The sequence below is a fragment of the Myripristis murdjan genome, chromosome 1 (genome assembly GCF_902150065.1).
Source record: "Myripristis murdjan chromosome 1, fMyrMur1.1, whole genome shotgun sequence".
NCBI classification, from domain to species: domain Eukaryota; kingdom Metazoa; phylum Chordata; class Actinopteri; order Holocentriformes; family Holocentridae; genus Myripristis; species Myripristis murdjan.
In genome coordinates this window covers 9,327,194-9,344,856 of record NC_043980.1, presented here as the reverse complement: position 1 = coordinate 9,344,856, position 17,663 = coordinate 9,327,194, and the positions used below count along the sequence as shown (strand labels likewise).

Below are 17,663 nucleotides of genomic sequence, written 5' to 3'. Positions count from 1 at the left end.
CTATGATAATCTTGACTTTTTTTTTTTTTTTTATAGTAACACTGTATAAAAACACACGGGAAAGCTTTAACATTATAGTGAGAGTCAATCGAAGAAACTCCGCCCTCTAGTGGCGGTGCTGAAAACGGCCGTGTGCGTCTGCTGTAGTGCGTCGCAGTCACGGGCAGCCAATGACAGCGCGGATGGCAAGACGCGCTCGATGATTGGAGCAGTGGGCATCTCGCCGTGCCGGTTGCTAGGAGACGCGTTGTGTCCATGTTGCCGAGGCAGAGGCACAGGGAAGAAGATATCCAGAAGAGAGGAGAGGAGAAGAGAGGCTGTTTAGGGTGGCGGACAGTAGAGATTTAACATAAATATATTGGGAAGTTACTGTTGAAATGGTGAAGTTGAGGGCGAGATGCCTGCTTGTCGGTAGGTCAAAGTTCATACGGTCTGTAATAGCAGGTTACAGCGGCTAAAGCTAACCAGCACCAAACGGCTAGCAGCAAAACCGGCTAACTTTTAGTTTCTTAAACACTGAGAATAGCGCTTCCTCCTCAGACCACAACTTTTCCAAAACGCACAAAAACTGATATTTTACATACCATGGGCGTTCGTCAGCTCCACAATGCAACTGACGAAGAAATTTGAGGACTGTCTCTTTACGTCTGCCACTTATAAAACCTCAGATATTTTGACATTTGCACTCATAGCTTTTTATCATCTATTTATCATCTGGGTGCTATTTATTTATTTATTTATCATCTGTTTATACTGCAAATTTGCACATTGCCCTCATCTATGCACATTGTATACATCGATGCACACTGGTTTTTATTGTTTTTTTGCACATTGTTTTTTTGCACATTGGGTACTTAGATCTTTAGATCTCGAGGGTCATCTTTTATTCTTTATTTTTGATTTACTTATTCTTTATTTTTGATTTACTTAATCTTGTACTCTGTGGATACTGCTGAAAACTGTGAATTTCCTTCGGGATGAATAAAGTATCTGTCTATCTATCTATCTATCTATCTATCTATCTATCTATCTATCTATCTATCTATCTAGTTGCCCGATACAGCAGTAACGTTAACTCTTGTTGGCTGATTGACATGGGCGGCGATTTGTCTGGATGAGACAGATAGATAGATAGATAGATAGATAGATAGGTTCTTTATTGTCACAGTACATTACAATAAGGCAATTTGCTCCACTGTTAAAAGGTTACTCACTTCTATAATATTAGAAAATTAGAATAAGAATCACACACATTCACAACACTAAGTATAGGAATAGTAATTTTAACTCACTCAGCTTTGAAATTCTGTCTCTCTGCCTCTCTCTCTCCCTCTGTGTATTCATGTGTGCATTTGTGTGTGTGCGTGTGTGTGTGTGTGTGTGTGTGTGTGTGTGTGTGTGTGTGTGTGTGTGTGTGTGTGTGTGTGTGTTTGTAGGAGATGCTGCAGTGGGGAAAAGTGCCCTCTCTCAGATGTTCCACAGCGATGGCACTCTCTTTCAGAAGAACTACAGCATGGTGAGAGCATTAACATCACCACAGTGTGTAGTGCTCAAAAGGTTGTTGTTTGGCTGTCACACAGTGTACAGTGATACAGTGTATCATATGTGTACCAGCCAAGGAAGGATATGTATTGGACAGTGGACACCAGCTACCACTGTACAGCTGGTGTAGTCCTTGTGAAAAATAAGCCATACATGCATGGAACATATACATATATTAAGATAGAATAGAATAGATATTATTATGAGTCTACTGAAGCAGAAATTTGTGTTTTGCTTCACTGTTTGGCGCATTAAAAACACGATACAACAGAAACACAGTGCTTAAACATGTAACACCATGAAGTCACAATGTGTGGTAAAATCCCCAACAACAGTACGAAATGATCAAACAAAACAAAACACAGCACTGCAGTCCAGTTGTATGGCATCCGGTTGTGGCATTTATGGATTGGACCGTGCTCCGAATCAGAGGCAAGTCACAGGCTGATGTTTTTAGATTCAGGTTGGGTAATAAGAAAATACACTGGGCTTGTAGGGACACTCCCATAAAGCATGCAGGTTCCTGTTTGGTTGCAAAATACCTCTATGGCACACGGTTGCCTAGCCCTGGTTTAGACTAGCTTTAAAGAAGAGACCAATACGACTGACATGATGGTTTCCATGTTTGTGTCTATAAATATACACAGGGAGGTTTGAGCCAGCAAGTTAAACGTGATTGTAAGGCAGGGCTGCACAATTAACCATGTGAAAACACATCTCAATTTCAGTTCCCACAAGCAATTTTAGTAGTAGGCAATTATAATTTCATTACATTTCAATGAAGTCAAGACATTTATATAAGATGCAGTTAATGAAATAAAATAAATTTGTGTCTGAAATCATCAAGACTAATGATAGCTACCGATATCCGCGATCTCATTATCCCAAAATAATTGGGATTGTGATTTTGATCAAGTGGTGGATGAGTGTTCTGCCACATTCACATCCGAGGGATGACTCAGATTTTGTCTCTGTTCGCCCTGCTGGGAAACAGGAGCCTATACGTCACGGCTGTCAGGTGGTTGGCACTTAGGTCCGGAGCGGCATATCTCTAAATGTATAGGCTGGATCACCATGACATTTAGTGACAGCATGCATGTTGGATAGAAGATTAAACCTGCCAGTGTTGGTGACTCTTCTATGACCTTTTCTCTCGTGCCACCAGCATGTCAAATTGTTACTATTGCACACTAATAGCTCAAAAAGATGTTTTTTTCATTGCCATTGGCATTTTGTGACAGCATTCATGTCACCTAGAGGATGAAACCTGGGAGTTTTGGTCCCCTGATGATCTTCCTTCTAGCGCCAACAGCCAGCTCAGCACAGCATCTGCATTCAGAATAATGCGCTTGTTATACTTTTTGGCAAAACCAATTTAACCATTAATTTTTACAACTGTGTATAACTATACTGACAGCAATCTGTGGCTATTCACATTGAACAACTTACTTTGTTATTCTAATAGCCACAGTTGGCACTATCGCTAGTTTGCACACCATGTAGTCTTACCGAGGTTACTTCACATGTAAAACCAACTCTCCCAGTGCCTCATAATGGAGGGGAACTTAAAAATGTAGTACAAAACAACATATGTGTCAATATGTAAAGTTGGGATATATAATTAATATTTGAGATAATAGTCATATTACATGTTCCATTGCTTTAGGTTTAAGCTTAGATGTATTTCTGGGGAGCCTGTGGGAGCCTCTCAAGGATCTGTGGAGGTCCTTAAAATCCACACTAGGAACCAGTTCAGACCATTGCAGCACATTTCACCAATTAATGCTGATGCAGGGAAGCCTAATCTGCATTATTTATGCTAATCTGCACAAGGGAGGGAGCCATGTCATTAGCCAGTCACGCTGTGATATATGGGGTCATGGTAGCTTAGTGATTCCTTTTGACAATGTGGCTACTACCAACTGACCACCGTGTGTATGAGCACACGTATAGGCACATATGATGCATGTGCAGCGCACACGCTCACATGTGAACAGGTGCAAACGCAGCGCACACATGCTTGCAACTCACACAAACGTTGGGATAGGACTCTCCTTCACCATCAGGCCTTGCAGCTCTGCTTCAGGTTGAGAACAGGTTGGCGAGTAGACACTGGACTGGGTCCAAGCCCTTGTGAGTGTGTGTGCAGCTCTTGCTGTGTCAGCAGTATTGGGGGTTCTTAGGTGACGGGAACGTCGATAATTAATACAGCAGGATTCTGGAAACTCGCCAGAACAGGTACTTAACAAGCACACACACGTACTCACGCGCGCGCGCACACACACACACACACACACACACACTCACACTGTACACCTACTACACAACAGCAGAGGAGTGTTTCTCCATACTGCATACAGAGGGTGACTGCCACTTGTTTGTGATGCTGTGTGCGTCTGTGTTGGAATTGAATTTTAACAAAGTGTTTGGGCTCTGGAATAGTGCAGCATACACATTTGTTTGCTGAGAGAGATGCTATAATCCAGATCTTTGGCTATGCATAACCTAAACCCAAACGCATCTATACTGCAGCAGTCTAGGCCAGTTTCTAGTTTATAAAAGAGGAAACAGCTCATCCAGATGTTTTCATTTTGAGGATCCCAAAAATGATAAATTTGACACCACCAACCCTCTGTTACTGATAGCTCTGTACACAGTTTTTTTTTTATTGTCTGTTTATATCGTAAATGGGGACACGACAGTGAATAGTGTAAAAACGCTGATTAGAATATCCGTTCTCCTAATTTTAGCATTTATGAATCAAGTAAAATTAAAATTCAGCTATTCATGATGTTACGAGGGAAGTCGCCATATTCCTGGAAAGGTTTCAAAGACCCTGTGTGTGAACCAGCAAGGCTCAGATGCTTTTCTTGGCAAGAGATCCACTTTTTGCTTGATAGCACAGAGGTGATCTGCCAGTGGCAATTAAGTGGAGCACCATTGATAGTGCTAACCAGAATTTTTTTTTTTTCAGTAATTCAGTATATACTTGATGAGTTTGATGAGTATATGATTTCCATAGTTTTTTCCCCCAAATGATACAATCTTCAGCCCATAGAATGCAAAGCTAACATTGCCCACCTCAGCTCTTCACGTTCTCCCTTCACTGATTGACATCCTTTTTGTATTTTAATCACAGCATCTGTGTAAGATGTGGAAAAAATGACAGCAGTAGAAAAATGTAAGTCACAAACCAAACTGGAAAGCATGCACACAGACATACAGGTGGACAGGCTCTGCATCTGCCAGTCACCTCTTGTTTTGCTCGTAGTGTTGAAAAAAAAAAAAAAGCGTGTGGGAAAGTGCTGGTCATGGCCCCAGCGGTTGCTATGCAACTGTTTAGAACCTGTTTGAAATCAGACACGCTTTTACTATTGGTTGAAATATTTTTAACTTGTTCTCACTTGGTGCAGAGTACTTTATATGAAAGGAAAAATCAATTTATATCAATTTGTGATATTCTATGTGTCTCAGGAAGATGTACAATGTGATGAAGTTTTGTTATTTAGGGTAATAGCAATAGTAAGGCGAGGTTAAGTATATATTATCTGTGTTGCACATTTGAAACACCACAGTCAAACAAAGTGCTTTATATAATAGGCGAAAATATAAAAATAGTACATAAAATACATCAAAACATCATTCTGATTGCGCTTCTCGGGATCAATTCTGTCACTTCAAGTAAAAACATATTCATAAAATTGTAATATCAAAGGCAAAAGACAACCAAAAAGATGCATATAGAGATGAGAAAAAGTGTAAAAAAAAAAAAAAAAAAGTGTAAGTTCCACAGAATACAATGGTGCTATAAAATGCATCCAGAAAATGCAGCAGGAAAGATAAAAGTCTTTAGCGAAAATTTAAAAGTAGTCAGGGTTGAAGAGGTTTTTTGATATTTTTCGTGGAGATTATTCCAGGGCTGTGCAGCTTAGTAACTGAACGATGTTTGAACATGTTTGGTCCAAACTTTATGGAGTGTTCGTAAACTAGTCCAGTGATCTATGGGGCCTCACTGGTTCATAGTACATGAGCAACAGCAGAAGAGTTTATCCAGTTGAGAAAAGTAAGAGCACAATATGTCTTGTGGCTGCATTGCATTCTGGTCTATTGAAGCTTCTGCTAGTGAAGAAATTGGTATCTTTGTCTCTTCAACAATGGATTTGTCACTCTGATTGTAGATTGCGGGTGCAAAATAGTGAGTCTACAAAGAAGCCGTTGCTCTTTGATGCTGAGGAGCTGATGTTTCACGTAGCTGAAAAGTGTTCAATTAGCAAACTCCATTGTAGCTCTGCTGGAAATATTTTGATATAATGTCACATCAGAAACGACTGTCCATAGTTAACCAGGGGAGGATGAAAAAACAGACCACCAAACGACAAAACTGGCCCAGAAATGCGAGCTACATTGGCAGCAGTTGTATCCGTGTTGGAGTGTTCTCGGATGGATTTTCCCTTTAAGATCTCAGGGGCGGTTTGGAGCGGAGAACAGCACATCCTCTCCCGTCGCGAATAATGAGAAAACGAAGCCAGCGCTGTGAGGGATGGTTCCCGGCGGGGTTCGACGCAGCCGAACTCATCCGTCCTGCTCCTCAACTTTTGATTTTGAAGGGTAGCGGATGCGGTTGTCCATTCCGCTCACGTCCTCCTTTGAAAATGTCAGACGGCCCGTTAGCAATATTCAAGCTTATTTGTTGCTAATAGGCTCTCATTGACATTCCAGCGAGGAGCTTGCGATGCATCACGCCAGCTCATTAGCCCACTCCTAACTGGGACCGCAGCAGTGTGTGTGCATACTGTAGGACACTTGTGAGCCGTTTCTGCGTGTGACTGTGTTTTCATGGTGTGTGTGTGTGTGTCTTTGACATTAGACATGCTCAGCTCCTTGTGTATGTATGTGTGTGTGCTCAGGAGATCAAATCAAATCAGAGTTTGCTGTTGATATATAGACACCTTGGCTTGCCTCTCCAAGGTTACGACAGAACTCACACTGCTGGGTGGATAGAGGAGAAAGACAGCTTGCACACGTCCAACTCACTCAAGGCTTCCTCAGATCTCGCAGCGTGTGAGCAAGGTTCATGGCATGAGTTTTAATAATGATAGGAGCAGATTCATCACATTTATCCCCCACACTCTCTGCCCCATGAATCTATATTGTGTGTTTCTCCTCTAGTAGCTCCATATTGATTTTTACAAACTCTCAAGGGATCGTGTCTCCTCGACCCCTCAGTATTTTATTCATTCTCACAGTGAAGTTGTGAAGTGAACAGAATCAGTGAGATATGCAGCCTCATGGCATGCTACACTTGTTTTAATATTCTCTTATCGTTGGAAACAGTTTTTTGCCTCACTTTTTCTCTTTTCCAGTACATTTTTTATGATACAAGGTCATTATTTCCCATTAAAAGGCAGTGACTGCCTCCAGAATACATCAGACACTTCCACCACTTTAACAACCAACATTTTAACATGGGACACAACTTGTAGATAATGTTGGGAAGCTACCAAAATGACTTACCAGATACAGCCAGAGTTTAGCACTATTTAGCTGGTAAAAGCCTGATGGTAGCAGCAAACCCTATTTAAAACGCCCACAAGAAGAGTCAAATCCACAGTTTATCTTAAAAGTTGCCAGTGATCGGATAAAGGAGGGTTGCGTCATTCATGGCATGTTTGCTCTAGTTTTGCCTCAAACAAGGGCACTTACTCCCCTCCCTGAAGCCATTTTTCTTTATTGAGACATTAACAATAATACAATTCAGAGTAGAGGAAACACAGGAGAGAAGGATTGCACAGGATTTGCACAATATATGTTTCCAATAATGTGAGTGTTTCCAACGCTCGCCTCAGAAATAAGTCGATGATGTATCGACCCGGTGAGCATGTTGTTATCAGGCCAGTGAAGCAGCTTTCATGCAGCCAAGCTGCTAATTACTGATGCTCATGTCGAGGCATAAGCTATATATCATCATCAGACAATATGCTGTGCTACTGTGTACACTGGCTGATGTGTGACAGCCAAATGTCCCCTCTGAGTTCAGGTTACTCTTCTCTACTCTGCTGTACTCTACTGTATTCTCTACTGTATTCTCTTCTCCTCTCTTCTCTTCTCTTCTACTTTGACAAACATTGTCACAATATGATTTGACCACTTACAGCCATGGTTGAAAAGTAAAACAGCACACCCACACACAAAGACAATCTAAATTGCATTTTCATCTTTCAGTCTAAAGGCATCATAGGATGAAGATGATCGCTCAGAATAACTTGACTGATAGATGCAGTGAGCGTTCCGTCCAAAAGGACAAGTGCAACCAAAACTAGCTCTCCACAGTGCAGGGGTCAAGCATTAGCCTACGTCCTTTAGCATTCACTTGGTGGATGCCACACATGCATGTATCCACTGGCCCAGAATGTGGTGAAAGATGGCCACATTACTTTTTCCACATCTGCAGACCAGTTCCTATGGTTTTTGCATGCAATGTGTATTCGCCTTTGTAATGAGGGTTTTATTATGGAACCCAAGAAGTGCAATCAGAAGAAAAAAAAATGACAAGGCTATGATTCACTAATTTGTGACCTAGAGAAATACCTCGTTCCCTCAATTTAAGTAACTCAAGTTCCCAGTTTTTAGTTATTTTGTGGCCACAAGATATAAGTCATTTCCCCTCATTTAATTAACTTGTTCCCACGGTTTAGTTCATTTGTGGCAACGAGTTGCGTGTGCAGTACTCTTCCTTTCTCCAGGGAGCAGACTGTGACTGCAACAGACAACATTTGTCATTTATCTCGTGGCCACAAATGAATTAAAACATGGGAACAAGTTAATTAAATTGAGGGAACAAGTTATATCTCGTGGCTACAAGGAGATTGTGGCCTCGAAATGTTTTTGTTTTTCCTCCGATTCTACTTCCTGGGCTCTATAATGGGTGGCCTCAGAAGGAACTGGACTCCCAACCTTGTCAGTGCTATAAAGGCCTATATGGGCTGCCGTTTTGTATAGTTGTATTCATTTAGTTGCACACCACTGTTAAACGGTTTGGATTTTTTGAATATGAATGGTTGTAGGCTATAAGGTACTTATCCATAGTCAGTTTATTACCTAGTTTGGAGAAGCAGGCAGGTGTGTAGCCACAGAAGCCTAACAATGTACTGCTTTGAAGGGGGCAGAAGCAAAACATATTTTAACCACCCAAAAAAAAAAAAAAAAAAAAAAAAAAAAAAAAAAAAATCAATATCAGTTTAAGTGTACACTAAATTTAGAATATTTTCACCACTTTGCTCTGACCCAAACAGTGGATAATTCAATGTGCGGCACAGCTGCACCTATGCGTAGGAAAACAGAAGTTCAATAGAGTTCTTCCTTTGCAGTGCCAAAAGAAAGGACTGTCCGATGGCAAAATAAAGTAGCATATGCAAAATACAGCGTACACTTAACCTGATATTGATTTTTTTTTTTTTTAAGTGGCTAAAATATGTTTTGCTTCTGCCCCCGTCCACAGGACAGCTAGGCTTCTGTGGCTATAGTCCCGCCTGCCTCTCCAAACCGCCATCTGCTGTAGCAAATACAAACGTATGCACTGTTGTCTAGAGAGACAGTGCGAAGGCCAGGCTCCATTAAGCTCTTTAAGGTCAGCAAACCAGAAACAGGCCGAGACGAAGTAACGTGAGAGTAACATTATGGCTGTGGTCGTTTCACAGACGACGGGAGTGGAGCTGCAGATGAAATGCGTCAGAATCCCAGACACTAATGACAGCGTGGTGAGTCCAACCATCGCCTCCTCTTCACCCCGTCTGCGCCATGCCGCTGATGACTCCACTAGGGGCCATGCTGGACCATATGCAGGCTCGTAAATTAACTCCAGCCACTGGCCAAAGCTGGTAAATTAGGCCTGTATTGATTGTAGCTCATCAGGTTTGTTTACTCCACCAGACACTTTGTTAGGTAACCAACCGTGGTGTGGAGGTTAATGTCTATTCTGAAAGCCATGGCTTGCTGAAAACTGTGCATGTGGCAGGTGATTTTTGGAATCCATCGGTCTCTGTGGGTGGAATATGATATTGTCAGGTAGTTTCTCTTGTGTATTTATTAAGCAGCGGTGCAGCATCACAGCAAGAAAATTGCCACCACTGCTACAGAAAATGAGCAGTCAAAACAACTGTAATTTAGCCTAATTTACATCTAAAACCGCAAAAAAAAACAACATCCTTTTGTTTAGAATAAATGCACTTGTAATGATGAAGTATCCATGGAGAAAACAGTTGTACCCTTGCAACCTGTATTGGAACCACAAGTGGGACCAAAACAGGCACAGATGTTAAACGAAATGAAAAATACCCTCAAGCAGAACCACTGCAAAATTACAGATGGTACATTGCATTTTGTCATGTTCTCTCTCTCTCTCTCTCTCTCTCTCTCTCTCTCTCTCTCTCTCTCTCTCTCTCTCTCTCCCTCTCTCTCTTCTCCAGGAGCTATACATCATAGACTCTGCAGGGAGGGAGACATTTGTGGAAGCCTGCGAGAAGATGGTAAGACGGCCTCTCTCAAGTTAGCCCACATACTGCACTGCAAACGATCAACCTTGAAGAAAGTAAAGACTTTCTGTTGTAAAACTAATAACCCTGTCAAACACACACACACACACGGTACATATTTTACTATTATTTTTCTCTTTTATGATGCGTTCCTATTGTATTTGGGTGCTTTTGCAATATTATTCATGCACGTTCATGTCAGCAAAGCAGAGATAAATGTTGTTCATGTGACATCCAGTCTCTTTCTCTTTTATCCTGGTTGTCTCCACCCCCCACCACCCATCTGCTCCACCCATCCCGGCCATCCCCCAGTGGGGCCGGCCGTCACTGGTGTGTCTGGTCTTTGACCTGACCAGTGAGCAGTCCTTCACCAGCTGCAGCCACTGGATGGAGCGAGTGCGCGCCCACAGCGAGGGTCTCCACGTCCCAGGTACCACAGCACCTCTGGATTCACTGTGTGGGAATAGTCAGAGACGTTTTGGTATTACATAACAAGTAATACGTATTTTCCTGAAAAGTCATGAATCTCTCAGATAAGTATGGATCTGATTCTGGAAGTTCTGGAATCGATTTTAGTTTCTGCACTTAGCATCGAATATTTTTTAAATTTCTGGATTTTTTATTTTTTATTTTTTTATTTCTGGAAATGTAGTGGATTTTACTGAATAGTTATGGAGTCATTGAAGTTCTGCAATAATCACTGGCTCTATAGAACAGCCACAAAAATACTGCAAGAGTCATAATATTCATTTGACAGTCTTGATATCTTCTATGGAGCATTGTGTCTTTTTGAGCAGTGGGGGCGTTTCAGTGAACGTTTGGAAATTCATTACCAGTGGACATGACGGCCACCGTCCCCTGACCCCCCCTTCCCTGGCATAATTTGCCCTAATCATTGTAGAAATTGACTACTTTCTTTGTACTTGAAGAAAAATATAGTCCACTCCTCCATCATGGTGGCATATTTCTCATAGCAGTCAAAGCAAGCATTAGGCGACAGCTCTTCTTCCCAGACAGGAGGCATCAGGGGGACTGTCGAGCTGAAATCTCAACCAGAATGTGTGTGTTTTTTTTTTTTCTCCAGTTTGTTGCTCACACATTCATCGAATCAGATGGTCATCAGCTGTAGAATAATCCCTCCCTAACTTTTCTGGGCTGAAATCCAGTGCAGCATTAATTTTTGGTCTCGAGACGCCTCGTCTCATACACAGAGAAACATTGAATAGTAAGGGATTTTTAAAAAACATGATTTAATTTAACTTTTTTTTTTTTTTATACACTTATACAGTTTTTGTTTGTGTGTGCTTTCTGTGTTTGTGTGTGTGTATGTGTGTGTGTGTGTGTGTGTGTGTGGTGCAGGTGTCCTGGTGGGCAACAAATCAGACCTGTCTGCGAGGAGGGAGGTGCAGGCATCTGTTGCACAGGAGTGGGCCCAGAGCCAGGGGTTGGAGTACTTTGAGACGTCCGCTGTGAGTACACGTCTACATGCATTTGATATTGTTCCTGTATAGCTCTGTGGATAGAGCCAGACACGAAGGCTGCCAGGGTCAGATGATCAGCTCCCACCACCCATAATAACAGAAATGTACCTTGGATGAAAGTAGACGAAATGAATGATTTATGTGTGGTGGGCTGTCTTGCGCGTGAGTATAACCCTTATATAAGCCTTGAAAATGTCTCAAATTCTGTTTTATAAATATTAGGCCTTAAAAATCATTACTCTGAAATTTGAATTTATGCGCTTTTAATTCAAACATGAACATTTTATCCATGTCATTTATTGATATTTTTCTTTTTTGTTAAATTGAGTCAGTCGTATGTATCAGAGTCAACATTTCTGCTGTTGTAAAACTCTTTCAGCCCACTGCAGAACATTATACTGCTTTTATACTGAAAATGCCTGTTGTTGATGAGCCCAGCCCGCTTTATAATTACCTGTCATAATTACCTGTAGAGAGAAATCCAAGAAAATCCTAACTTACAGTGCCTGTCTCAAGCTCTGTGGAAAAAAGTAATGGTTAGATTTGTGATGGTAGCATCTTGCTGGGTAACCTAATGGAAACTTATAATAACGCAGAATTATATAGATCATAACTGAGTATATTACGCCACTGGCCATATAAAAATGGACCTCTGTACTGGACCAAATGCATACCTTTATACTTAACTGCACTGCTTATTTGAATAAGAAAAAAAGACGATTTGTCCAAAAATCTGTGTTAAATTTCATTCAAATTGGTTTTTAAAAAGGCCTTAAATAGCATTAAATTTAACGAACCACCCGCAGACATCCTGGTGGTGTACCGACACAGTTTCAGTGTTAACGTGTGCCACCCCTTTCACTGTGGCCGCATGTTTCGTTTCTTGCAGAAGGAGATGGAGAACTGTGACGCGCCGCTCCTCAGTTTAGCCCGGGCCTTCCACTCTCTCTACCACGAGCGCCTGGAGGCCATCCAGAACCTGCAAAGTCCAGGCTAGACGAGCCCTCCCGCCCCCTCCCACACACACACACACATATACACACCCCCAGCCTGCTCCAAAAAACATGTATGCACCGATTTCACTATTCTGTTTTCTTAATGCTTATCTCACCTTGAAATATCACCACCAGGAGATCAGATGGTGGATATTCATTCAGGGTCATGACTGATGATCCTTTTGTGCTTACCTCAAAGAAACACAATTTCCTCTTGTAAATAGCCCTCATGCCGTCCGGAGAATGGCTTCTCATGTGTGACATTTTGGTGTACGCGTAAATAAAGCTGTTTTTTTTTTCTATGACAATCATCGCTTAGCCGTGGTGTCTCTGATCTGTTTGTTCCCTCTCTGTCCGCCGGCACAGCGGCTGGACTTTCACACTGATTGTCTTACGGAAGGAGCATAAAAGTCCTTCTCGTCTCCTCTCCTCTTTCTCTCGGTGTGCCTGTCGCCCGGTATAACCTCTCCTCTGCTCTGCCTAGATGGCTGCTCCAGATTTTCGGCTGGGACAGGTTCGAGCTCGGCTGCAGCCTTATTTATTGCGCTCCCTCCCGCCTCGCCCTTTTGTGTTTGCTTTTTATGTCAATCTCACTTTTTTGTGCCTGACCTTGTATTTGTCTTCTCCACTTTCTTAGACTTAGACTTAGACTTAGACTTAGACTTCTTTTATTGTCATTGCACAAAAAAAACACAGCAGTGAGATTTTGGCAACGAAATGTCGTTGCTTGGCTTCCGGATTACAGCAGAGATGGAATTGTGGGACCGTTTAGGTATATATAAATATAAATATTATACATATATAGTCTATATAACTGGTATGATATGGTCTCTGTCTCTTCCCCACTTGCTCTGTCTTCTTCTCCCTCTTTTTCTCTCCCCCATCTCTATCGCTTTGTTTCTGTTGTCCTTTTCTGTTGCCTCTCATTCGTTTGCCCTTCCAGCTCTCTTTTCCTCTTTTCCAACCTCCCCCTTCTCTCTCTCTCTCTCGTTGTGTTAACTCCCCAGCTGCAGCCCCTCGCACATCATTTCAGTCGTGTCCCCGGTGTGGCGCTAACAACCAGTAATCACAGTTCTAATTAACCGCCTCCCATTCAAACCAGGTCAAAGCCGCGTCCTTGTTCTCTCGCTGCCGCTCCCGACCAGCCGCCACCATTCAAACGAGGGCGCACCGGTTCACGCCAGACACAATGGTTTCATCTCATTATGCGCCACATTGAAAATGACTGCACCGTGTAATGATGATGAGGTGTTTTCATCCACTTCCACTCCAAATGCAGTCACCGAATTTGTTATTTTAGAGGAATTTCTTTTTTTTTTTTTCCCTCTCACTGTTAAAGATGATAGTAAAACGTGAGGACCCAAGAGTTTATTCCGAAATGCAAAAGATACTTTTTTGTGAAATACAATGCATATACTTACACTATAGCTGCTGGCAGGGAAACAAAATCGACTATGGCCACTGGCAGGGTGTTTGGTAATTTTTCCTTCCACAAAATGAATTTTGATTCAGAACGAGATTCTTCGCTCTTAATTTGAATCAGTGTTTAACAGCTTGTAATTGTTATCGCAGTGCAATGTTTTTGTACTCCTTGAGTGGGTGATCATAATTATAGTAATTAGGATCTCTGCTTATTGTTTGTGTATGTGTGTGTGTGTGTTTGTGTGTGTGAGAGAGAGACAGGAAGAGAGAGAGAGAGAGAGAGAGAGAGAGTGAGAGAAGTATGTGTGTGAGAGAGAGACAGAGGATGTGTGTGTGTGTGTGTGTGTGTGAGCTCCCTGGCGCGACTGGGTAGTTTTACAGCCATATGGGGACAGAAAACACAGTGATATCAATAATGTGTGTCACATTAATGCTTGTTGCGTACCATTCATGTGTGTATAACCATGTGTGCTTGTGTGTATGCGTGTGTGTGACATCAAGTACAACATCTCACACATCTGATCAGGGGCTGCACTGCAAAAACGCAAAATCTTACCAAGATTATTTGTCTTATTTCAAGTCAAAAATGTCTTATTTCAAGTCAAAACATCTCATTACACTTAAAATAAGACATGATCACCTCAGAAGTAACTTGTTTTTAGACAATTTTCACTTGTTTTAAGTAAAAATTCACTTGAAACAAGTGAAAATTTGCTTGTTTCAAGTTGGCAAAATTTGCCAGTGGAAAAAGTGAAAATTCACTTGAAATAAGTGAAAATTAGCTAGAAAGAAGAAAAAAATTTTGCCAATGAAACAAGCAAATTTTCACTTGTTTCAAGCAAATTCTCACTTGAAACGAGAGACAATTGTCTAAAAACAAGTTACTTCTGAGGTGATCATGTCTTATTTTAAGTGTAATGAGATATTTTGACTAGAAATAAGACAAATAATCTTGGTAAGATTTTGAGTTTTTGCAGTGTGGATTAGCCTTCACTACAATGGCTGCCAGTTTAACTTTACTTTTAGACAGAGCTGTTTCCACACACACACACACACACACACACACACACACACACACACACATATATATAAAGGTGAAACACGAGCTCTGGACCTCTCTGGAAAATCACTCTGAGCTGTAACAGTACCTCACCGCCTGTTTTCCATTCATTGTAAACAGTGCATGTCTAGAGAACATCTCTTAATAACATGGCAGGCCAGAGCCTTGGCTCTTGTTTATTGCGTTGGGAGAGGCTTCTTCATTTACACAGATATGGAACAAACAGTCACAGACCGTAACAGTGTCACACAGAGTCTGTGTCGCCGGCTTTAAGGCAGTGTAGACGGGCAACGTGCTGGGTTATCCAACCCTACTCCTGACACGGCCATTCATCTCACCAATTAGTATTCAAAACATGCCCGTTCCCTCGCTGTAAGCCCAGACCGCGTCGGAAATACCTGTTATACTGCGACTGGCCACAAGAGAGGGCAAGAGTCGTCATCGCCACTCCCCTTAACAGCTGAGAGGTCACCGCCAGGCCTGCTGTTGCCCTAACATGCGTGACTTAGCATGACACTGGTGTGTGTTGGATGGACGGAGAGTGGCTCTATTTCTGAACCTCTGTGAAGATGACAAAAGGATACTGGAACAGAGGACACAGTTTCCCTTGCAGTTGACTAGGTGTGGTGGCAAAAATTAACTTTGAACATATCTAAAAGATTTAAATATGGGTTCTGACTCCCAGCCCAAATGCATATTTTGGCACATCCAAATGGTATGCATACTGATTTTAGAAAGTTTGAACATCCAAAAACCCAATGAAATGTGATTTTTGAACCACTTTTGGAGGTGGTTTGAAATATGCTTCCAGTTTTCCAGATTCTTTTGTTCCAGAGTCTTTTGCATCACTTGCAAGGCGACACAAATCAACGATGTCAGATCCACAGTGATGGAAGTGCAACAGAGCGGCTGAGCAGAATACAAGCTGCTACTAGCAGAGCGGTATGGCGGACAATGCAGAGAACAACAGACGCTGAAATAAATTGGCACTTTAGGGGGAGGCTTCTGTACATGTATGCCCCTGCGTTTGAAAGCGGCGTCGTGGACATAGTTACCGACGCCTATGTCATTACCACAGCAACCCATGCAAATTGGTGGGTGATGTCTGGGTGCACAAAAAGTGTCATTATATTCATAGTCACAGTGAAAAAAAAAAAAGAAAAAAAAGAATTCATTTAAAGCCGTGTTAGACAACATATTATCCCCCCCACCCCACCCCACCCCCCCCCCCAAAAAAAAAAAGTTATTGTCAGCATGGCCAGATGGTTTTGTTAGAGAAAAGCATCCCATCCCTCCTAAAAATCTTATCAAGAATATTTGTCTTATTTCAAGTCAAAATGTCTTATTTCTAGTCAAAATATCTCATTACACTTCAAATAAGACATGATCACCTAAGAAGTAACTTGTTTTTAGACAATTTTCACTTGTTTCAAGCAAATTTTCACTTGTTTCAAGCAAATTTTCACTTGAAACACGTGAAAATTGTCTAAAAACAAGTTACTTCTGTGGTGATCATGTCTTATTTTAAGTGTAATGAGATATTTTGACTAGAAATAAGACATTTTGACTTGAAATAAGACAAATATTCTTCGTAAGATTTTGAGTTTGCAGTGTACAGGTGCATGATATCTGGGTAATGAATTCCTTTGAAACCTTTTAGTTTAGTTATCGCTTGCTGTTTGTTGGGACTACCAAAGTGCAGAAGCACCTAGTGTAGCTACTGTATTTGAAGTAGAGAAAAAAAAAATTGTGACAAAATTGAAGTTTCGTCATGGTGAGCTCTTCAGCAACGCAGGAGTGTTTCCTCTATCCCTCTTGCTGCTCACTTACCTTGAACGCAGTGGGTTTGCAGGCTAGGCATGTTCCAGTGCAGCCGTCGAGCAGGGGGAGATGCAGCAGCTTGCCTGGTCATGCTTTGATCGTCACCATGGGACGCCTGGGGTTGTTGGGACAGGCTGCTGGAAGTTTCCCTACGTGAGCGGGGTTCATATGCAGTACATGGATTTCAGCCTCACAAAGGAAGGGCCTGTCAGCACCGTTTGGTTCAGTTCATGCATATTATTCTATGCAGTATAACTTCCTCATGGCGCACCGGGCTAATGCACTGTGGCGTTCCTGTATAGATGAAATCAAAAGTGTGTGCTGCACCGCTTGAATATAGGGCGGTATGTTCTGACTGGTGTACCTAATAGGAGGTCCTGAGGTTCGGCTTTTGAAACTCTGCACCCTGGCGATATGTCTCATCCTAAACCACCGAGGCATATTCTTTTACATTTATTGTCTTGAGCAGAATGCGTAAAATCTGCTTTTGATAGAGCAGAGGTGTTGATACAGGAGTCACCAATTATAATGAGACAATGAATTGGGTCATCGGCTAATCACCGTTTCAAATATCCAGTGGATAAATAAAGGAAACTGCTCAATTAGGACAGAGGTCAAACACATTTTCTGCAAGTGTGAGCCAATCAGGTCCAGTTATCAGGGTTGCAATCATGATTTGGTTTCAGGGAAGTCCTTCACTGCAAAAACTCAAAATCTTACCAAGATTATTTGTCTTATTTCAAGTCAAAAATGTCTTATTCCTCGTCAAAATATCTCATTACACTTAAAATAAGACATGATCACCTCAGAA

General features: G+C 41.7%; 1 protein-coding gene across 2 annotated transcripts; it reads left to right on the top strand.

The window, feature by feature from the left end:
- Positions 1-225: 225 nt before the first annotated feature.
- Positions 226-12,860, top strand: ift27 (intraflagellar transport 27 homolog (Chlamydomonas)). Of its 2 annotated transcripts, XM_030057646.1 has the most exons (7): positions 226-411; positions 1,437-1,516; positions 9,240-9,299; positions 10,008-10,067; positions 10,386-10,503; positions 11,433-11,542; positions 12,444-12,860. In XM_030057646.1, the coding sequence occupies exons 1-7, from the start codon at positions 378-380 to the stop codon at positions 12,549-12,551; spliced, it is 570 nt and encodes a 189-aa protein (XP_029913506.1). In that variant the 5' UTR covers positions 226-377; the 3' UTR covers positions 12,552-12,860. The 2 variants fall into 2 exon arrangements, with proteins under 2 accessions (XP_029913506.1, XP_029913513.1); XM_030057653.1 differs by lacking the exon at positions 9,240-9,299.
- The last annotated feature ends 4,803 nt before the right edge of the window (positions 12,861-17,663 follow it).